The following is a 22915-nucleotide window of genomic DNA, read 5'->3' as shown; positions in this document are numbered from 1 at the left end:
TCCTCTCTCCATCCTTCCCTCCCCTCTCCTCTCCATCCTCCCCTCCCCTCTCCATCCCCCTTTTCCCTTCATCCCGTCCATCCTCCCCTCCCCTCTCCATTCCCCTTTTCCCTTCATCCCGTCCATCCTCCCCTCCCCTCTCCATCCTTTCCTCCCCTATTCATCCCGTCCATCCTCCCCTCCCCTCTCCATCCTTTCCTCCCCTATCCATCCCTCTTTTCCTTTCATCCCGTCCATCCTCCCTTCCTCCCTCCATCCCGTCAATCTTCCCGTCCACCCTCCCTCCATCGTCCCCTCCCCCATCCCCCCTCCATTCCTAGGGGGCGCGGTAGCACAGTGGTAGCGCGCTGGACTTGTGATCGGGGGATTGCAAGTTCGAGCCTCGCCCGGGCTGCCGTGCCGGGAGGGGTAGCTCCATCCTGTAACCCTAGCGGGGCTATATAGTCCAATACAGGGCTTAGCTCGGGGGAACTCCATTTTTTTCCCCACCTCCATTCCGTCCATCCTCCCCTCCCCCTCCCTCCCTCCCCCGTCCATCCCCCCTCCATTCCGTCCATCCTCCCCTCCCCCCTCCCTCCCTCCCCCTTCTATCCACCCTCCACTCCGTCCATCCTCTCCTCCCCCCTCCATCCCGTCCATCCTCCCCTCAATCCCTTCTCCATCCCGTCCCCCCTTCCATCCCTCCTCCATCCTGTCCATCCCTCCTCCATCCCCTTCATCCACTCCTCCCACCTCCATCCTCCCTCCATCCCTTCCGTCTCCATCCCGTCCATCCCCCCTCCATCCCGTCCATCCTTCCTTCCCCTTCATCCTCCTTTCCCCCTCCCCCTCCATCCTCCTTTCCCCCTCCCCCTCCATCCTCCTTTCCCCCCTCCCCCTCCATCCTCCTTTCCCCCCTCCATCCTCCCTTTCCCCCCTCCATCCTCCCTTTCCCCTCCATCTCTCCTCCATCCCGGCCATCCTCCATCCCCCACTCCATCTCGTCTGTCCTTCCCCTCCCACCTCCATCCTGTTCATCATCCCTTCCTCCTTCCATCCCCCTTCCATCCCCCCTCCATCCCGTCAATCCCTTCCATCCCCCCTCCATCCCGTCAATCCCTTCCATCCCCCCTCCATCCCGTCAATCCCTTCCATCCCCCCTCCATCCCGTCAATCCCTTCCATCCTCCTCTCCCCCCTTCCACCTCCATCCCCGTCCACCCTCTATCCCCCCTCCCCTTTCCATCCCCCCTCCCCCCTCCATCTCGTCCATCCCCCCCCTTTCTCTCAAACTTTTCGTAATATTTAATGGTGAAATATTTTGATAATTTTCTTTTTTCTTTTTTTATTATTTTTTTTTAGTACCAAGGAGAAAATTTAGTCCAGTAATACGCAGTACATAACCCCCCCGACCCAATATATAACCCCCGCTGACCCAATACATAACCCCCGCTGACCCAATACATAACCCCCGCTGACCCAATACATAACCCCCGCTGACCCAATACATAACACCCCCTGACCCAATACATAACACCCCCTGACCCAATACATAACACCCCCTGACCCAATACATAACACCCCCTGACCCAATACATAACACCCTGACCCAATATATAACCCCCCCTGACCCAATATATAACCCCCCCTGACCCAATATATAACCCCCCCTGACCCATTACATAATCCCCCCTGACCCAATACATAACCCCCCCTGACCCAATACATAACCCACCCTGACCCAATACATAACCCACCCTGACCCATCACATAACCCACCCTGACCAATACATAACCCACCCTGACCCAATACATAACCCACCCTGACCCATTACATAACCCACCCTGACCCATTACATAACCCCACCCTGACCCAATACATAACTTACCCTGACCCATTACATAACTCCACCCTGAGCCAATACATAAACTCACCCTGACCCAATACATAACCCCCCTGACCCAATACATAACCTCCCTGACCCAGTACATAACCCCCCCTACACAACCCCCCTGACCCAGTACATAACCCCCCCTGACCCAAGACATGACCCCACCCTGACCTTACTACGGCTTCTTTCATTGCACTTCTTCGTGACTATCATCGCATTCTAGGGTTAAGTCTTTCGTTTTAGGCCAAGTTAATGTGGAGAGAGAGAGAGAGAGAGAGAGAGAGAGAGAGAGAGAGAGAGAGAGAGAGAGAGAGAGTGAGTCTTTTAATCAAGCCTCTTCATCTTCACATTATCGGCGTCTGACAACTGATCAACTCGACGACTAACTTTTTTTGTTATTTGTAAAGATGGACGAGATTGAGTAGGAGAGTGTATGAACTGGATGATTGGAAGAGAGAGAGAGAGAGAGAGAGAGGGAGGGAGATACGTAAGGTGAAGGGAGGAGGGAAAACTGAGGGAGGAAAACAGACGGTTAAGTTGTAGTAGGGAGGGAGAAAGATGCCAAGGGTGAGGGAGACAGGGAGAGAAAGGGGAGGACGGAGGAAGAAGATGGAATTCAAGATTTAAAAAAAAAAAACGGGAGGGACGCGGAATGCAAAGGACGGAAGGGAGGGAATGTTATAGACTGTGACAGGACAGGGAGATGAAGGGACGGAGGGAGGACAACGTGAGGAGGGAGAGGAGGAGAGGGAGGTGGGAGAGAAGGGCTGGAATCGGAGGAGGAGGAAGGGAGGGAGGGAGGGAGAGCAGGAAAAGATGTCGATAGGTAAGGAGGGAGGGAGTTGCCATATCTGTCGACGTTTTCTACAGGTTTTAATTTTCGAGTTCTGTAAATTTCACTTTTATATTCATTGGTTGAATTTCAGAACATTATGCAATCCATTCACCGATGCGTATACACAGTCAGGTTTAACACTGAATCTCTTAGCGTAACCATCAACGGCAGCGTTTCTTAACCATTTTCGACCTCAGCACCCCCAGTAATAAGGTCTCAGTCCAGCACCCCTTTACATCTGGTTACTGGGACTACAGTTGCTACACTACTGTACTGCATGGTTAAAGTACAGTGAAGTACAGCCTAATAGTTTATTTTATACATTCCCCCCAAAAAAAAAATCTGATGCCAATACTAAGCAAAACCAACAAGAAAAAAAAAAAAAACAATAATGCAGCATACTCCAGCACCCACTAAAATTGATTTCAGCACCCCTGGGGGTGCCAGCACCGCAGGTTAAGAAACGCTAATCTATGGAACTGTTGGCTTGTCGCTGTTCGAGGCAGGTGTCCATTCGCCCTTTGTGAGTTGGTAAGAGGAGGTAACTGTGGTAAGGGGGATAATTGTGGTAAGAGGCGGTAACTGTGGTAAGAGGAGGTAACTGTGGTAAGAGGAGGTAACTGTGGTAAGGGGAGTAATTGTGGTAAGGGGGGTAATTGTGGTAAGAGGCGGTAACTGTGGTAAGAGGAGGTAATTGTGGTACGGTAAGAGGAGGTAACAGTGGTAAGAGGAGGTAACTGTGGTAAGGGGAGGTAATTGTGGTAAGAGGCGGTAACTGTGGTAAGAGGAGGTAACTGTGGCAAGAGGCGGTAACTTGTGGTAAGAGGAGGTAATTGTGGTAAGAGGAGGTAACTGTGGTAAGAGGCGGTAACTTGTGGTAAGAGGAGGTAACTGTGGTAAGAGGAGGTAACTGTGGTAACGCGGAAGGTGCAGTGGCCTTGTATCCCAGAAACGTGGGTGTCAGATAAACATTGGTGCGGGAACATGGCGTCTCCCCCCCCCATATCTTTACCTTGCCTACCTCTATCTCATTTCAGTCATCAAACATTATCAAGGTATATTATCCATTGACTCACTTTCTCTAAATCCAGGTGTTTAACTATACAGGTGTCCATCTAAATATCCATATATTCAGGTTTGCTCATACATGCGTTCATTGTTAAACATACATCGCTCCCAGTCATCTACATGTCACTTTCATACCTCCTACACACACACACACACACACACACACACGCCATATAGTAACAAGTGCTTCGTTTGAGAGAGGAGTATGCGTGTTGAACTGGGGGAGGGGAGAGAGGGGGGCTTGCGGTGGAGGTGGATTCGGAAGGGAGAGTGGGGTAGGGGGGACGCCGTGGTTGGGGGGGTAGGGGGTGGAGGGAGTGCGGTGCTCAGTGTTTGTTAGTGGCGTGATGTTTGGTCCTTGTTAGACGCTGTGTTTGTGTTTTTGTTGGCGATGATTTGTAGGGTAAGGACAACAAATTGAGATTATTTTGGTTACGTCTCTCTCTTTCTCTCTCTCTCTCTAAATACTAATGATCAGTGTATATAAGCGATTCACCAGACGGCACCATCGCAAATAAATCCATTCATACGTAATATTGTATTACTACGTGTTATGCTGAGTGTTTTTAGGCCGACTCCTCGTACTAAAGACACTAGCTACTGAACGGGGTCCTTTTTCCGGACCGGAAGTAATGCACTAACAAGGGAACAGGACATAAAAACTAGGCAGTCCACCTTTAACACATCTATTACCTTAATTACAACACCTTAACAATATCACATAGGATGGTATTATAAACAGAGGATACAGACATACAGAGTTACGTTAATGTAATATGGGATATTCACACACTCTTTAATTATGCTTTATAATAGGTTAAGAGTCCGTAAGTGGATGGGATTCACTTGTATCAAAGTCCAAAAGGTCTTAGCGTGTCGGGGCAATGGAGATGTCTGGGCTTGATGAGCCGAGGAGGGATTATTACTATAAGTTAGCAAGGGAGGTAGAGCACTAGAGTTCACTGTTTAGGCTCGGCGCGGCAACTCTCGCCCGCGCGTACACTGACAAGGGGGGGGGGACTACTCTAGATTGGACTTTGCGATAGCACTGTTCGGATGAACCCAGAACTTATAGTCTTTGTTAGGGGAAGGTATTTACGGACACTTTTTGGTGTAATCCCGCTGGTTCACTCTGTCACTGGATCACTACAGGGAAGGGGAAGTCACTATTCTTGCCCGAGTTTCTGGGGCGATATCCCCCTCCTCCTCCCTTCCCCCCTCCTCCTCCCTTTCCCCCTCCTCCTCCCTTTCCCCCTCCTCCTCCCTTTCCCCCTCCTCCTCCCTTTCCCCTTTTCTTGCTCCCTTTCTACATTCCTTCACCCTCCTTTCTTCTGTACTTCCTCATCACCATTCCCTTCTCTTCCCTCTTGCGCTCCTAACTCTTTTACCCCTCTCCCCATTCTCTTCTCTTTTCTCCCTCCCTCTCCCTCTCTTCTCATTTCATTCTCCTCTTCCTCTTCACTTTCCTCACCCTCCTCTTCCTCTTCCCCACTAACTTTTCTCTCCCTTTTCTGTCCATAACCCTCTCTCGTCTCACGCCCCTCCTGTCCCTTACATTCTTCAGAACATTTTTATCCACTTTTCCCCATCTTCCCACTCCTTCCCCTCTCTCCTGCTCCCCTTCTCCCTCTCACTCCTCTTCCCATCCTCTCCCACTCCTCCCCTCCTTCTCCCTTCCAGTCCTCGTCCTCTCCTCCCTCTTACTCCTCCTCCTTCCTCTCACTTCTCCTTCCCTTTTTTCTCTCACTCCTCCTTCCTTTCTTCCTCTCACTTCTCCTTCCTTTCTTCCTGTCACTCCTCATCCTCTCCTTTATCTCACTCCTTCTCACCCCTCCTCTCCTCTCTTCCCTACCAGTCCTCGTCCTTTCCTCCCCTCGTACTCACCTCGTCTCCGGATCAAGTCAATTTATGGCCCTGTATATAGAACGTCCTTCCCCTCTGGTGCTGACTCAAGAACTCAGAATTTCCAATACAACCCGCGTAATCTGGCAGTGAACAACAACGAATCCCGAGACGAGGACGGTACCTATAGCCACTGATGAACTCCCTCCGTGTCTGCAGTGCGTGGGGATTTTTGTCGAACCCGTTTACATTGCCCTGTGTGTAATATATTCATCTCCGTGTGCCTTGTTTGTGTAGAAGGTATCCCAAGAATTTATTACAGGATTTTAGTGTATTCTGGTGGACGGGAGAACACTGGGTTAACCCACGCGCCAAGAAATAACCCAGTTGTCCCACTGCTGCTCTAAACATAGCCCGAGAACACGCTCCGCAAATCCTAACAACTTTGTTGGAATATAGGTAAGGTTAATTACCAGATGTCGGTAAATAGGTTTAAATATGCCTGCCAATACATTTATTTGCATTTTAGATCAATATTTATCCAAAATAAGTCTGTCGATGCGAGTTGGCGACCGGCGGCGAAACACTTCGGCTAACTATTCCAGGTTTCGTTTTGAGCCATGATTTGTTTTTATTAATAATTAAACATTTTTTACCAAATTTCAGATAATTAGATGTGTATCAACGTATGTGGTGGAAATATATATATATATATATATATATATATATATATATATATATATATACTTTCCAAAAGTGCCGATTCGGTAATTCGTCGCACCCCTGCTGTACATCTCGTCTGACAACTATCAGTTATCAAAAAGGTCAACTACACTTACGGTAGGGGCAAAAAATATATAACGTACTGCAACTTGTCGATTCACATAACAGATAATCCTGCCGATTAGCATATGAAGACTAACAACGAGTCAGCAAAATGAAACTTTACTTATAGGTTCAGACCGAGTTAAAATCGGGGTGGTGTTCATATACTGTAGGAGATACATCCTATGAGTTGTAATATGGTAATGGTGACGAACACCTGCGCCACTTAATTAGCCAGGAAGTTTGTATTTAACTGCAGTAACTTTGTTAGGTGTTATTTACAGTGTAATGTGTGATGACTGCCTAATTTGGCCATATTTTACACCAACCGATACAATAACTGTCATAACTGTAATCTTTCTTCCAGACTATGACATCCTTTAGTTTTATAGCTGACATTTACTTTTCCTAACCTAATTTTGTACAACAGTACAGTGTCTTACTTCCCTCCAGTTTTACTGTAGGCTATACTTATATTGTGGCATCCAAACTCCCCATTTGTGTGTGGCCTTTCTAATATGAAAACTGTCTGATGGTAGCAAGAATAAAATATATATCACCACTTCACAATGGGTTTCTCCTAACTTAAGCCAATAAAATTATCTGCTGGTATGAAGACATTGTAAAAGATGCCACTGACTAGATGGATTAACCTTTCCAACCCAAGGCTAGTGTAAAAGATGTTACCATATTGTACTGAGATTCACCCTTGTCTCCTGCAGATGTTTTATATTTCATGATTCTGCCTGACATACTGATACTGCTTAGGGGAGCACCCTGAAACAAACTACACCTCAGCCATCGGATCCCAGACCTACAGTACAGTGGTGGACAAACAAGACCAACGTGGGATGGAGGATTTTATGAGTGCACACACCTGCCTATAGCCAGACACCTTAATCCCCTAAAGGGTGGGGTACATTTTTGAGAAGGGCCAGAAAATGGACCTTGGGAAATTTGGGGGCATTTCATCAGCTAAATAACAATGGTTCTTACAGAAAAATTTGTGCGGCAATTTTCACTGGTACTGTACATTAACTGCAAAATGAAGGTCTATTGTAATTTTAAACATTTGTACATTTAGCTCTATTCCCCACAGGGTACTTTGTCGATAATTATTATTCTATCCAGCTAATAAATTTGCTGCATTTTCTGGAAGGATAAGGGCACCAAATAATATTAGCAGCTGATGCCAATTCCTTTTAAATTACTCTACTGCTATACTGTGCCTGTATTGGTATTTTGTAATACATTACCGGATACCCCCCCTTTTTTTATTCCAGAACTGCTGCTATAGTGGAGGTGAATTGTGTTCCAGTACCACCTAATGCAGTATGCTCAACAGAATATTCTGTCGTAGTGCCAGCAGGAAGGCCTTCACACTCCCTCCTATCAAGTTCCGCCATGCCACCCAAAGTCAGTTAACAGAGAAAGGGAATGAGAGGGAACACATACCAATTTCTTCTCCTGTGAAGCCAATTCAGGAAAGTAGCAAAAATGTCATAATGGATGAACTAATGGACAAGCAAACACCAAGAACGAGCAGATACAAAGGCAACAGTCTCAAGAACACCACTGATAATAAGGAAAATTACAGCAGCAGATACACTCAAGGAAGGGCTTATCAACGAAAATTGTACAGGTACAAGCCCACTGGGGAACTCATTTATGGTATCTACCCTGTGCAACTGGCTCTTGATGCCCAACGACGAACATTTCACCACTTGATGTACAAGAAAGGCTGTGAGAGGAGAAATGAAAAGATCCAAGAAATAATAAATGTTGCAATTAGTCGGGGGATCAAAGCAAGCAGCCTCACATCTACCGAGTTCAAAAAAGTGTTAATGGGAGACCAGGTTCACCAAGGAATATGTTGTGATGTAAGCCCTCTCCCCTTCCAAATATTACAAACAGATGAATTTTCTGTGGCGAAAAGAGACACTGATTCATCCAAAGTGATAAGAAATGAGTGTGATAAAGAAACAAATGATACAGCAAACACCACAGAATATAGAAAAATAAGCAAAGAAGACATATTGATAGCTGATCAGACTTCTTTAGGTAATGGTGAACAAATTAAATGCCAAAAATTAAACATTCATCAAGAAGGAAGAACTAAACAAAGTTTAGAGAATGAAAAGGAAATGGTATATAATGGAAACCGTTTCTTAAGTAAGCAGTTTGATTACAGACAAAGAACCATAAAAGGAAAATTATTAGTGGCAGAAGACTTCAGCAAAGTAACAGAAAGTACGAGAGAAGGTAAAATCCACCAGTTATGGATCTACCTTGATCAGATCAAAGACCCTATGAACTTTGGAGCTGTACTGAGATCAGCATACTTTTTTGGTGTTGATAAAGTCTTGACCTCAGACAGAAACAGGTAAATTATAATATATGCTTGATTTTTTTTTATTTTTTTCTCCACGCTACAGATAGATAGCACTGTACCTAACAAGGAGTGGGAGAAGTTGAGGAAATGGTGTTGTGATTAATGTCCATCTACAAAGCAAAGCAAACTTTCTCAGCATTTATTAAAATTACAAATGGAATGCCTTACACTAGCTGCAGAAACCTGTAAGCCCCCATACACACTTTGGTGTAAAATTCCATTCTCATATTAGGTACTGTACTGTCCTCCAGTGGATTTTTCTACACTGTTATTCCCTCCCTACACTCATGCTTTACCTCTCTCCTGTTCATCCCTTTTTGGTAAGTTTGTCTTCCTTTGAACATGACTGTTGTAAATAACTATGGTACTAATACAGTATCTGCATTATTTAAGGAACCAGTACATGTACTTGCCAATAATTCAGTGAGGGTAAGTCATGAATGTACTGGGAAAAAGAAAAAATAGACTGGACTATGAATAAAAGTACAGGCAGGATACACACTTTAATATATGCCAGGTTACTTTATTATTATCATTCACCATAACAGGTACCTGGTTAATCAGAGGTCTACGTGACTAAGATGATAATCAGCACTTCATCATTAGTGTACAGCCTCTGTATTATATTTAGCCTAGTACTGTACATAACAAAGTTAACACCAATTAGGTGTTGCTTATATGTTGATACACTGTATTGTCCGGTATGGTATTACCTGTATATTTTTTCTTTGCTGATGAACTATAGGGTTTCTGTTATGACTGTACAGTATTATGTTGTTGGCATAATACAGGTTACAGTGTACATTTTTAGTGATTCCTTCATATTTTACAAACAGCTGTACTCTGAATGGTGTAGTGAGCAAGGCCAGTGCAGGTGTGGCTGAGGTGCTGCCTGTCTACGCCCTGCCTTACCCTCCCACACCTTATTTAACTCGATTGACTGCGGCTGGCTGGGTCCTGGCAGCCACTGCACACCAGGATACAAGTCAGAGTCTCACTCCAGTGCAGCAGTTCATCCCAAAGGCTAACACTCTTCTAGTAATTGGTTAGTGTTATGTTCATGTTCCTTGGTTCTAATGTAATGAAGTACTTTTTATATTTACTGTTGTACTGTATTCCTTTGGCACCACTAGTATAATTTGGTAGTAATAGTACCAGTATTGTATCCTTTGGCACCACTAGTATAATTTGGTAGTTACTGTACCAATATTCAGTAGTTTAGGTTTGGGTCCATGTTTCTCTTTTCAGCTGAGTTACTTTTGGTGAATCATCTGATTCTTCATGGTATTGTTATACGTAGCTACGTAGCTCAGATGACATCTTCTTTACTACCATGTTATTATTAGGAACAACCATCTTCAACACTGGCCATATATTACAGAACACATTTATCTTATCAGTGAAATCATGGAAAAGCCAAAATTCTTACACCCTGTTATGGTGACACAACAAACCATTCTTGAGGTCACGTAGCAGTGAAGCTCATTCAGTTTACAGTTTACAGATTTTTATGTCCCATGTAATTTCAGTGTTCAGGTTGTACTGTAATTATGATAAGACACAAATGTATCATACAGTACCGTACACTCTAATATGGCACCCAGCCTTTTGTGGATGGTTTGATTGTGAACTTTTTTCTTGTTAATCTGGAAGTTGGTTCTCCTCTGGCTGGGGATGAACATTTAAGTGGATGTCATAGTATTTGCTTACATGTGTTATCAGTGGAACACCATGTTAAGGCTTAAAGGCTTCCTCACTGATTTTATAGATTCTCAGTCAAAAATGCTTCCACTTCAGTAGAACATAATTCCATGTATACCTCTTTAGTACTACTTTCAAAAAAAGCCTTCTTTGTCTAAAGCCATGCATGAAGCATGGTTGAGGTGATCTGGGTGAAGCATTTCTCCAGTTACAGAAAGTAACTGTATACACAATGTGTCTGGCATAGCACATCTGCCTGCCCATGAAAGGGAGATTTGTACTAAGATGGCTTCTACTGTACTGTTTATGGTACATTATTAAGCTTGTTACAGTATAATGGGATCTTCTTGTAGTTCACAGATCCTGATGCATGCAGAGTAATTTTATGACAGTAAATGCTGTCTCCTTCTTTCTGCAGGTAATGAAGGTAGTGGTGTGCATGAAGACATAATTAAGCTCTCCAGTGTTGTGCTTACAGTTCCACCAACCTACCCACTTCATCCAGCTGCTAACTGTCTCAATGTCTCAGCTGCCACTGCTGTTCTTCTTCACACCCTTACTATCAACCTTCGTCACCACAAGCAGGTGAACTGATTGTTATCTGTCATACTGTTTACTCGTGATACTTATTAGAGTCTAGGATGAAATTGGGGATTTAAGTTCCTCTATGCTTACTGCTTTCATCAGACTGCAATGGAAATTTGACATAAACCCATGTGACTTGTCACTTCTGATATTAGTTGGGTCCCTGATTCGTTACTCCATTTATATGATGATGACCAGGCACAAGAGGCCAAGGCAACTGTATGTGGTGGCAAAGTCACTAGGACATTTGCTGTAAGATGGGGCAACTGGATATAATTTCTTCCTCTTCTTGGTCATTATTATAGAGATCGGCAGGAATTTTGAAAAAGTGAAAAAATGTTTTTAAAGGACTCATTCAGGGCTACCTTTTGGAACCAGACATACTTATGGATAAAAAAACAACTTGCTTAGAAATACAACAAGGTGGATGCCCATTTACCGTAAGCAGTGGGGCAACTGGGCACCCAGACCTTTTTATTACTGTATGCAATTGCTCATTATTGTTGACTGCTACTAAATAACGTAAATTTAGGCCGGTATTACTATTTTAAGATTTAAGTACCTAAATTAGACAATTCTAACACTTGGTGCCTAAAATGTATGGTACCACAAAAGATTCCAGTCATCACAGAACACTATCTACCTATCTATAGCCTGAAGCCCTAATTCCGCAAAGGGTGGCCGCTTATAAAACGCCTCCAAGTCACTCTGTCACCCACCATTTGACTTCCCTCCCCCAAACTCACTCCCCCTCCCTCATATACCTCTCAACAGAACACATTAACAAAAAGAAAAGGAAATTCTTTGACTGCTAAGGGATCTTGTGTAATCAGTATGTGTTAGGAGCGTAATGCTGTATGGCAGTGAGACCTGGGCAGTAAAGGAAGAGGATATTCGCAGGCTCAAACATACAGAAATGACAGTGATTAGGTGGATATGCAGTGCATCCATGAGTGCAAGTCCTCGGGGGCAAAGTTTACAATGGAAGAGTTGGGAGGTAGGATGGGACTGGGGTGTATTGGTGTTGTGATGAAGAGAGGTAGATTGAGGTGGTTTACGCATGTGAAGAGGATAGGGGACGATAATTGGGTGCACAAGGTGAGTAGCATTAATATGAGGGGTGGGGTTGTGAGGGGCAGACCAAAAAAGACCTGGGATGAGGTCATTAAGTGTGACCTCAGGGTTCAGGAACTGAACAGGGAGGCTGCCAGAGATTGGGCAGCATGGAGAGCCTGCATTAGGTGACCAAGGCCAACACATGCAAGCATGCTGGAGCCTCCAAAAACGAAACGAAACGTAACAAGGGGATCATTACAGTTGACTGCTATTAAAAAACATAAACTTATTCAGGCATTACATGTTAAACATGGCAGTACTGTACATAAAGAAGGCCTTAAATATGTATAATCCTGCATACCAGGAGTACATCAGTTTCTTCTGTAGGCTGATGCTGTAGAAACTTTTAATACTGAAAATTAAACAAACTTAGAAACATTTCTAGTTGATATGTATGATTTCTAGACTAGGTTATGTTGGTTTTTCAAGGTTTGGACAACATTATAGTAAGCAGGAAAAACAGGTGTATTCTCTCTGCTCAAGATCTTGTAGATCTGCACCATCTCTGCGGTTATGTGGGCAAACGAGCAAACAGTCTTTTAGATTCAGAGTCTGGTGCATCCCTCAGATGTTGTAATATAGCAATAGATAACAAGGAGTTTTTGAGACATATTTAGAAACAAAATAATGATAATTAGTGAATATGCCTGGTTGCCCCTACCAAACGTGCCTAGTTACCCCCCATGAGTTAACCGTGCCATTACCCGGTAATCCTGTAGGAACATGTTACAAGTTCCCATCCAACCTTTGATAATGTCAAGTAAATGAGCCTAAGTAGAGTTCTCTAGCTAACTTCTAACTCAGGTTACTCACCCTTTGTGTTTTCAGTGTTGGGGATCCGGTGAATTCTCGAAAACGTCACTTGTATGCTTGCAAGGGTCAGTGGACTACTTTTTCCTATTTCTAACTGTTGATTTTGAGCCAAGTTATTGCTGGGGGACTTAACTATACAATTAGCACCAGAAAAGATAAGAAATTTAAATATTTATAATGCAGTCAGTACTGGTACTGTACTTCCTCATACAGCCTCCTCTTTACGTCTGTTCTAAGTGAACGGCATCTAAACACTTTTTTCATTCCTCCCAGCACCTTTCCTACTTCATTCATTCTAAACTGCACCTCTACATCTATTCTTCCATCCACAGCAACATGTGACCCTATATACTTTAACCCGTTAACTTTTCTATACAGCCTGGGCTGTTCCGAGTGTGGCTACTCAATACAGCTCTGGTTGCGCAGGTGAATTTCAAATATAGTGCCATGGTGACCAAGGCCAACCCATGCAAGCATGTTTGAGCCTTCAAAACCGAAAAAGAAAAAGAAAACAAAAACCATACATTCCAATAGGGAATCAGACACTTCGATGTTCATCCATGGCTTTACCAAGGTAAATATTGAGCTAATATTTCGTTACTATATACTTTGGCATGTGTTCTCTTAATTCCTAAGACAAAATTTGGCCTTTGGGAACTTTCATTTTTACCCCTATGTCTGTGCGCCACAGACACCTCCAAACAAACCGCCATGAGCAGTTAACGGGTTAAACACTACCTCATCATCTGCAAACTGCAGCTGACTCAGATTCCATCCTCTACCATCAGCATCCACCAGATACAAACCTCTACCTAACACTCTCACATTCACCTTCCTTACAATACCATCCATATAAATATTAAACAACCAAGGCCACATAACACATCCCTGCTGCAGCCCCACTTTCACAGAAAACCAATCACTCACAGTATTTCCCACTCTTACACACGCTCTATAATTTACATAAAAGCTTTTCACTCCTTTTAACAATCTTCCACCTAATCCATACAATCTCAAAGGAGTCCACAAATCCTCCTCATTAATTCTATCATACACTTTCTCTAAATCCATGAATGCCCAAAATACGTCCTTACCTTTGGCGAAATACTTTTCACACACCTGTCTCAGCAAACACCTGATCCTTGCAACCCCTCCCTCTCGTAAAACCACACTGCTCATCACCAATCACTCCCTCTGTACCCTCTCTGACTCACTTAATCAACACTTTACCTACAACACTCATACTTTTATACTCCCAAAACTATAGTCATACTTATCACCCTTACCTTTATACAACGGAACCACACACGCACTTGCCCAGTCAGTCAGCACCATACCACTCACAGAACACACATTCAGCAATCTTACTAACCACTCATTAATGGTCAATCTGCCACCTTTCAAACATTCCACAGCACACCCATCCATACCTGTGGCTTTCCTTGCTTTCATTTATTGTGATAACTTTTTGTGTGTGAAATGCTGAAACTTGCTCCAGCTTGTCCCCTACTACGGGAGCAACACCGCGCCGACGGTCTATATACGCGGTGGGGAAGGGACGGCCTAGTACACCCTTCAGTTGTTCCTCGTACGTTGGGCAAGTCCACGGCTACAGCCAGAGTACGTACCAGGGTAAGGCGACCCAAGGCTCCGGCCTCAGGACATACTAGAGAGGACACGAGTGACGTGATTCCTTCTCCAGCCTCTTTCCCTTGTGGAAGCCCTTCGTCACCACCCGGGAATATAGCCCCGGAGGAGACGCTAGAGTGGTGGTAAGGCCCAACATCGGACTTACCGGTACTGCCTACGCCCGGGATTTCCTTGTTCCTGCCCGAGCCTCGAAGGAGACGCTGCCGCAGCCCAGTCCTGATGGCACCTCTCCCCCTTGGTGCCCGGAGTCCCAGGACACCCAGGCCAGACTCTCCAGCTCCTGACGAAGGCGATCCGGGCTCCCTCACTCCACGGAGCCAAAGACGACAGGCCCAACTACTCCGGCTGTTTGGTCCCAGTCCCGAGGGCCACCTATCAGGTCGAGGCCCCCAGACCAGAGGGCCTCCCAGCACCACACCGACGCGGCCCTAGCACGAGGGCCGCCTATCAGGTCGAGGCCCCCAGACGGGAGAGCCTCCCTGCACCCCACCTACGAGTGTGACCCAGAGTGAACGTTACCTAGGAGATATAGGAAAACAGTGACTTCCCCCCCCCTGTGTCAAGAACAAGTCAGGAAAAAGAACAGGGCACAGTGACTAAGTGAAGAACAGTGTAGTTGATAGTAGCCCACAAGAACTCAGTGTTGGCAGGGAAGAGAATGAACTTTATTGTAATTATCCCAGTCCCCCCATATAAGAGAACTTTCTGTGAACACCTGAGGTGAGGGTGCGCGGGCCCGTCAAAAGCCTGAGTGTGAGTGTCGCCTTGACAAGGTGACGATGTCGAGTGTCGCTATCCGCACCCTACCTCATTTATAGTAATATTTCCCATACAGACTCCCAATCTTGTTTATTCCCTATGCGAACCATTCTGTTTATATCCTGCCTAAAAGTGACACATAAACAATACTATAGATAATTCACGATCTCCCTGTATGAACATTGTAGTGTGTGCTAAGTGTATCTCTGTTTTGTGGTGCTGAATATTAACTCTGTGTCTCTGTTCCCCTGTATCTCAAATATCACTCTACGTGTATTGTTACAGTTAGAATTAAGGTAATAGATGTGTTAAGGTATACTGCCTGGTTTTTATGTCCTGTTCCTTTGTTGGTGCTTTACTTCCGGTCTAGAAAGAGGACCCCGCTTCAGTAGCTAGTGTTTTTACGACGAGAAGTCGCTTAAAAAACACCAGCATAACACTGGTGGCAGTGACTTGAAAACTATGTATGGCAAGAATGCTACCCTTGGTGGAAAGTGTGGTGTTACTGAGGGCACTGAAGGCAAGACTGAAGGGGTTGAGTTTTTTTTTTTTAATTTTAGGTTAAGTAGCCCTTGACCCCAAACATATCCCCATTAAGTCCATGTTATATCGCCCTCAGTATATGATAAATCATCGTGCGATGAGTTTTCACTTGATGTAACCCCACCACAAACTGAAGCATGACTGTACAGTATACAGTTAAACTGACACAGAATGACAAGTATGGTATGAGGATGGATATTTTGTATTGTTTAAGATATATACTGCTTAACACACACTGTTACTTCTTCTATAATGTGCAAAAAGAATATTTAACATCATTAATGATTTGTTAAGTGCTGTTCACTGACAATTTAGGAAATATGACTGAATTAAAACTCTGATGTATTAACTTCTGGTAACACGATCATTATAAACCACTACTATGACATCCACCTCTACTTACAGCAGCAACTAAGCTTACCAGAACATGACAATTAGACCGATGACAGTCCACCTCGATATTTGGTAAAACATCTGGTAACTTTGGCAGGAATGGCCACTCTGTCAATGGTTAAAAAAAAAATTATCCATTATGAGCAAATATACAGTGTCAGTGATAAGATTTTAATGAGGGAGGATTGCAATAATACTGGTACAATGAGTCTCGTGAGTGACAGTCCTACACACAAAATTCACCAGTCTAACCACTGCAAGTATTTCTTTTTAGTGATAAAAGCAATTTTCAAGCATTACTTTCATCAACATAGCTCAGCATACATGGGAGCCAAATTAAACTTGTACTCCTTAAAGAAAAAATTCTTATGCAAAACTAACATGATACAGCTGGCCTAACATTGCTTCAGTCTTAATACCTGTACATAATAGCTACCTTCAGACAAGTGTACCTGCCGCTGAAACTTACCAAGTATAGAAAACTTTATACTCATTTATAACAGTAACAATACACAGAGTGGTTCAGATGTACTGCCTCACAAGAAATACTGTATACACGTTTATTTTATTTTCCATCCTTAAATTTTTTATATGGCCTAGTTCTGCTACAGATATATCTCTTCTTTACAAATTCCTTATCAGTGTCTGTTGCAAATGTATTGAAACCAATGACAGTTATAAGTTTTATGGGTTCTTCCATGTGGCAGGCTCATGGATTACAGCAAAAAGAGGCCAGTAACATGAACTACCACTTGCTTGTAACTTCCATGTTTATTGTTTGTATGGGATGCCATTGAAAAACAACTATGACACAAGAAAACTACCCTAGATATGGCAACACATAATGGGGATCATGACACTCACTGATATATTATAATCTAAAATCTGCATGTCTTTTTCTCTATGAGGAGGGACATCTAAACCACCTTGTACAATAAATATATGTAAACAGAGTACTTAAAAAAAATAACTAATTTTGACAGTAATTAAAACCATTACCATATTGTTGCTGTTATGGCCCCAGGCTCATCTGGACACCATCCTGGTGGAATGCAAGGCGGAGCTGTCCTTCTGCTGTCTACATCACAGACACTAGATTATTCGTTCTCTCCACCTGTGTTCACAAATTCTCCTGCCCTCTGGGTTACATTTGCCAGTATCTTCTCTAGCAGCTGCCTTTCATCACTCTCTCTTTTCCACTACCTTGATTCTCATCCACTGCTAATGGGTCTCCCATCATCTCCATTGCTTCCTCTTCAAGTTTGATTTCTAGTTTTGGATTAAGGGGAATGTATGATGGCTCTTTCTCTTCTTCACCTTCGTGTATTTCCTCCTCTTCTCCTGCATTACAGTCTTCCTCCTGACATGCCTCAAGCTCAGTGATGCAGTGGTCTTCCGGTTCCTCCTTCACTACCACATCTGTTTCATCTGGCCATGCTACAGTCTGCTCATATAATTCTTCAAATTTAACAAGGAGTTTGGGAACTCGTTCTGTCTGTCTTGTAGGAGCTGTTCTGACCTGTTCTTGGGCACCTTCTCTGGCCTGACCTCTACCCCTACCTCTACCTCTAGATCCTCCACTTCTCCCTCTGTCCCGACCTCTTCCACGCCCCCTCTTCCCCTTTTTCCGTCTCACTGCAGCTGCTCCTTCTCCAATTACATGCTTCTTTTTATGCCTCCAAAAGTTTGCTCCATCCCGGAATGCCTCACCACACTCTTCACACTTGTAAGGACATTCCCCAGTGTGAATCCTCCTATGAGTGGAGAGATGAGTCTTTTGGGTGAATCTTGATTGACATATATCACACTGGAATGGCTGCTCCCCTGAATGCTTCCTGAGGTGCATAGTGAGATAGCTTTTGAGAATGAAGGAAGAATCACAATGGTCACACTTATAAGGTCGCTCGCCTGTGTGCTTCCTTCGGTGGGTGATGAGGTTGGAGCTGTACAAAAATGATGCACCACACTCTTGACACACAAAGGGTCGTTCTCCTGTGTGTTTCCTCATGTGCACTGTCAGGCTGGAATTGTGTGTGAATATCATCTCACAATGAGTACATTTGTATACCTGTTCTGCTGTATGCACTATGGCCTCATTTGTAACCATACTGCCACCTGCATGCTTTGTTTTGTGAGCCAGAAGGTAATCTTTTCTGGCAAATGATGCATTACACTCATCACAAGTATATGGTTTGATACCCAAGTGAGACCGCTTGTGAATGTTTAAGTGTGGCTTCTGTGTAAAAGTAGCCCCACAATGGTTGCAAGAATATGGTCTTTCTCCAGTGTGAGTCCTGGTATGTATGAGAAGACTATTCTTGTGTCGAAATGCAGAATCACATACACCACACTTGAAGGGCTTGTCTTCAGAATGGGTACGCAAGTGGCCATTCAGATTAGATTTCTGGGCAAATGCTACACCACACTGCTCACATTTGAAAGGTCTCTCTCCACTGTGGGTACGCTTGTGGAACTTGAGTCCAGTGCGAGTCTTGAACGTCAAGCTGCAGGAGTCACACGTATAAGGTCGTTCACCAGTATGATTACGCATGTGGACAACTAGATGCATCTTACGTGTGAATGTTGAATTACAAACATCACAGACATAAGGATTCTTGCCGGTGTGAGTCATTCGGTGACGGTAATAGTCAGATTTACGGGGAAACTTCATCTGACAAAACTCACACCCTGTCACCTCTATACCATTTTCCATAAATATTCTTGGCTTTGCCCGGTCATTTTCATTGTGCTTCTTTACATGTCGCTCAAGCTTACTGGTGTCTCTGAACTGAACACCACAATCATCACACTTAAATACTTCACCTAAATGTACTTGCTTGTGTCTCAAAAATGTAGACTTGTAGGCAAAAGTCATTTCACATTCATCACAACTGTATGGCCTTTCTCCTGTGTGTATCCTTGTGTGGCGGGATAGGCGATCACTGGCTGCAAATGTCGCATCACATTCAGTGCACTTGAAGGGTCTCTCACCTGTGTGTCGTCTTCTGTGGCGTTCAAGGTTTTCACTCCTGACGAATCCCCTCTGACAGAACTCACACTCATATGGCCGAAGTCCGCTGTGCATCATTTTGTGGGACTGGTATGAGGAGCAATGAGAGAACTTCTTGCCACATTCATTGCAGGTATATGGCTTCTCCCCTGTGTGGATTCTCTGGTGAACTTTGAGGTTGCCCTTTGTGGTGAATGAAGAATCGCAGTCCTGGCACCGAAATGGTTTGGCAGGAATATCAGACCCACTGAGGACTTCATGAGCCACATCTGACAGCTCTGTTTCTGTGGATGTGGATGATGCCTCACAATCATCCTCCTTATCACCACCAAGTCCTTCATCAATATCTGCATTCTCATTTTCTTGAAATTCATTCCCAAATGTTACTTCCTCACCATTATGGTTATTATCTGGATTTTCCTGGGAAACGGTGTTCAGAGCATGGAAAGTTTTTTCTTTATTTTGATCTGTATCATTCAGGCCATCTTCTTGGATGGCCCTTTGTTCCATATGCTGGTCGACTGGAGTGGACAGTAAGCCCAAATCAGTATGCGTGTTGACACTGCTAATCACTGGGTATTCCATAGTCTCATGCATTTCTGTACTTTGGCTTCCGGAATTCAGAGTAAGTGAATTATCATTTGTAGACTGCTGTGGACCAGTATCACATTGGTTGTTACTTGAATATGATCGAGTGCTGAGGTCTTCCCCACATACTGCTGGTTTATTTGTTCCCATATGAGCTGTATCATAATGACTTTGATTCACTGCTGATTTTGCAATATTAGTTTCTTGCTGATAAGATGAATTTCTCACAGGTGATGAGCCATATGACAATCTTGTGATTTCACTCAATGGAAGTCTTGGGTCACCCGAGGGAAGCTGCAACTCCTCTTGTGATACACTGGCACTGTGGGTACCACAAGACTGCATGTCTCCTGGATACCTATAGTTCTGCACATCTCTACTTGTATCCAGTCCTCCTTCACTAGAGACATGTCTGCTGTTTTCCTGGGATCTAGAATCATTTAAAGGTGGTCGAGGATCTCCTGCAAGTTGCCTGATATCCTCATATACCCTGGCATCAATGGGTTGTGTGCACAGGTCTGTGGGCTGCAGTGAATAATCAGACAAGTGACGGAAATCAGAGGCAGGGCGTGGTTGAGCAGTGATGGCACGGACATGGTTAACAAGGTATTGCTGCTCAGAAGAAACTTGGCAGTAATGTCGAATATCACTCTTTGAGTCACTTCGCATATCTTCTGCCCCAGGCTGAGCACTCAAAGAATGTCTGTCAGTGCCATGGGGATGTCTGTCCATGCCAAGAGAATGCCTACCAGCATTGTGGGAGTGCCTCTCAGTACTGCCCTCCACCCTAGCATCTGCAGATGGGCTACTACTTTGTACTCCATAATCTGGAAAACTGTTCTTTGAAGTTAACAGCCCTTGTGTTCCAATCAGGTTGTTGGCTGAAAGTGGAGGGAGAGCATGAGTGGCAGAGGGGATGCCAGTAGGTGTGGTGCTGGGATGGGGATAAGAATAGTTGTAAGGGTACTGTCCATAGTGGTAGTTGTACGGGTATATGGGCCCTCTGTTCTCTGCTATGCTGGAATCAAAGAAGAGTGAGTGCAGCATCTCTTGTGGAGTCTGGTCCATGGCAGGCAGCAAGGAAGGTGGATGTATCAAAATGTGAAAGTTCTCATGTTTATCTCAACACTTACACATATTTTCAGTAGACTTAAGAATTTGGCTGATCCTCATTTCCTGTGCCTAAGTATTTTCTTTTCCCTGACAGGTCATCTGCAAAAGAAATCATAGTTAATACAAAAAATACTGGTTTCAGTGGATGGACTTCATTAACAATAATTCATTCACTCATTCATTACCTAGCTAATCCTGTGTTTCCCCATGAGGAGCGTAAAAATGGTACAAACAGTAAGTATTATAAACGACTGGTTTTAATGGATAGACTGCATTAAAAATAAAAGAAATAAACACATATACAGTAAGTACTACCAGAGGCTTTGGAACCTATGATGTACACACATACTAAATTTCTAATTTTATGAAACAATTTAGCCAGAGTTTATTAAATGAAAATAATGGTAAAAGAACTGGAAACTGAGCTTTACTAAAATTAAAATATATTTGGTAAGCATCACTAGTGCTGTGAGCTGTTGTATTTAAACCATAAAAACACCATATTTCAATTAACATGTACATCCGTTTTGAAATAACTGGTTTTCCAATGAGTAATGGATACCTCACTTATGAAATTATCAAATCCCCAGCCACAGTACAAGGAGACTGCACTAGAGGAAGAGGGGAAAATCAAGGATGAAAATGGAGAAATGAAGATATAGGCCTACAGTATATGAGGGAGGGGGTGTGTGAGCTGAAGGGAGGGCAGCCAGTTGCAGAGGACAGAGTGACACAGAGGCAATTTGTTTATGGCCATCCCTTACAGGATTAAGGCATCTGGGAATTTATAGATAAACAGACAGGTAAACACCGGATATACTTATGTCCAGATGATGGGTTAGTGGCTGTATACTGTACTTATTACAAGGGCAAAGCCAAGTAAATCATATGTCACCCAAATAAAGGAGACAAGACTGCTGTATGACAAGACTGATTCAAGACACTTTACCACAGCTCTGTTAATGGTATGGTTCCAGATGATGGTGTGTATTAAGAGTCATGTGGGTACTGATGATGCTGGGAATAACGATGGTACTGTAGCTACAATATTGTGACCGAGGTGATGATAATAGAGGATGGAGCTGAAAGGGTGCTAGTAATGGTGAGCCTGGTGAGAGAAGAGGGGGGGGATGTGCATGTGCATACACATGTGTGAACATGCCTGTTACTGGATGTGTGGGTGAATTATGTACTGTAATTTGTATCAGCTTCACACTACCAATAGCAAAGCAAGAGAGGGCAACTGTAAATATGGATTGCTGTTGGTGGTTGTTATCTGACCTGACTTGCATCCATTTTTTTTTTTTTTTTTTCAGATTGAAAATATATATATATATATATATATATATATATATATATATATATATATATAATAATCTTATGCCAGTCCCATGCAAGGGGTTTTTCTGTCCCTCCCACCTACCCCATACATAAAAATAAATAAATAAATTTCAGGCATTGAATACACACATAATCCTATATTTTACATTGTTTACTGATTAGCTCTTACTTCCCTTTTCTCTTCAGGGCTCAGCCCACTCTTGACAAGTTTTAAAACTGGCAATGAGATCCAATAAACTGAAAATGAAGTCAGCAGCTACCATCACTCTGCAAAAAGGCAAAATGAAACACTATCTATCTATATGCCTGACGCCCTAATCCCGCAAAGGGTGGCCACAGACAAAACGCCTCCAAGTCACTTTGTCACCCACCATTTGACTGTCCTCTGATCTTATGAGAAATTTGACACTGATCTGATGAGAAATTTTCATTGTACCGTATGAGATCTTGTTTGGACAAGCCTTGCTAATT

The 22915-nt window shown here is 43.7% G+C and overlaps 2 protein-coding genes across 2 annotated transcripts; one reads left to right on the top strand and one right to left on the bottom strand.

Moving 5' to 3' along the window:
- Nucleotides 1-7774: 7774 nt before the first annotated feature.
- LOC145403748 (rRNA methyltransferase 1, mitochondrial-like) lies at nucleotides 7775-17488 on the top strand. Its single transcript, XM_080275426.1, has 7 exons — nucleotides 7775-8411; nucleotides 8661-8823; nucleotides 9669-9877; nucleotides 10952-11118; nucleotides 13426-13473; nucleotides 17100-17150; nucleotides 17417-17488. Exons 1-7 carry the CDS (start codon nucleotides 7775-7777, stop codon nucleotides 17486-17488), a joined length of 1347 nt encoding a protein of 448 aa, XP_080131552.1.
- Nucleotides 17489-17557: 69 nt separating this feature from the next.
- Nucleotides 17558-21058, bottom strand: LOC145403747 (uncharacterized). The gene is made up of 2 exons (XM_080275425.1): nucleotides 17992-21058; nucleotides 17558-17925 (listed from the first exon to the last, which is right to left on the bottom strand). Exons 1-2 carry the CDS (start codon nucleotides 21056-21058, stop codon nucleotides 17558-17560), a joined length of 3435 nt encoding a protein of 1144 aa, XP_080131551.1.
- Between the last annotated feature and the right edge of the window lie 1857 nt (nucleotides 21059-22915).

The sequence above is a fragment of the Coenobita brevimanus genome, chromosome 61 (genome assembly GCF_032717465.1).
Source record: "Coenobita brevimanus isolate Jiangsu-jjx chromosome 61, ASM3271746v2, whole genome shotgun sequence".
NCBI classification, from domain to species: Eukaryota; Metazoa; Arthropoda; class Malacostraca; order Decapoda; family Coenobitidae; genus Coenobita; species Coenobita brevimanus.
This window is presented reverse-complemented; position numbering and strand designations above follow the sequence as displayed.

Coding starts and splice junctions, on each gene's coding strand:
- LOC145403747 (XM_080275425.1), bottom strand. CDS start 21,058: ATGGACCAGACTCCACAAGAGATGCTGCACTCACTCTTCTTTGATTCC. Junction 17,926..17,991: donor GAAGAGGGGGCGTGGAAGAG/GTCGGGACAGAG, acceptor AGGCCAGAGAAG/GTGCCCAAGAACAGGTCAGA.
- LOC145403748 (XM_080275426.1), top strand. CDS start 7,775: ATGCTCAACAGAATATTCTGTCGTAGTGCCAGCAGGAAGGCCTTCACA. Junction 11,119..13,425: donor ACCTTCGTCACCACAAGCAG/GTGAACTGATTG, acceptor TTTTCTATACAG/CCTGGGCTGTTCCGAGTGTG. Junction 13,474..17,099: donor ATACAGCTCTGGTTGCGCAG/GTGAATTTCAAA, acceptor TCCATGTGGCAG/GCTCATGGATTACAGCAAAA.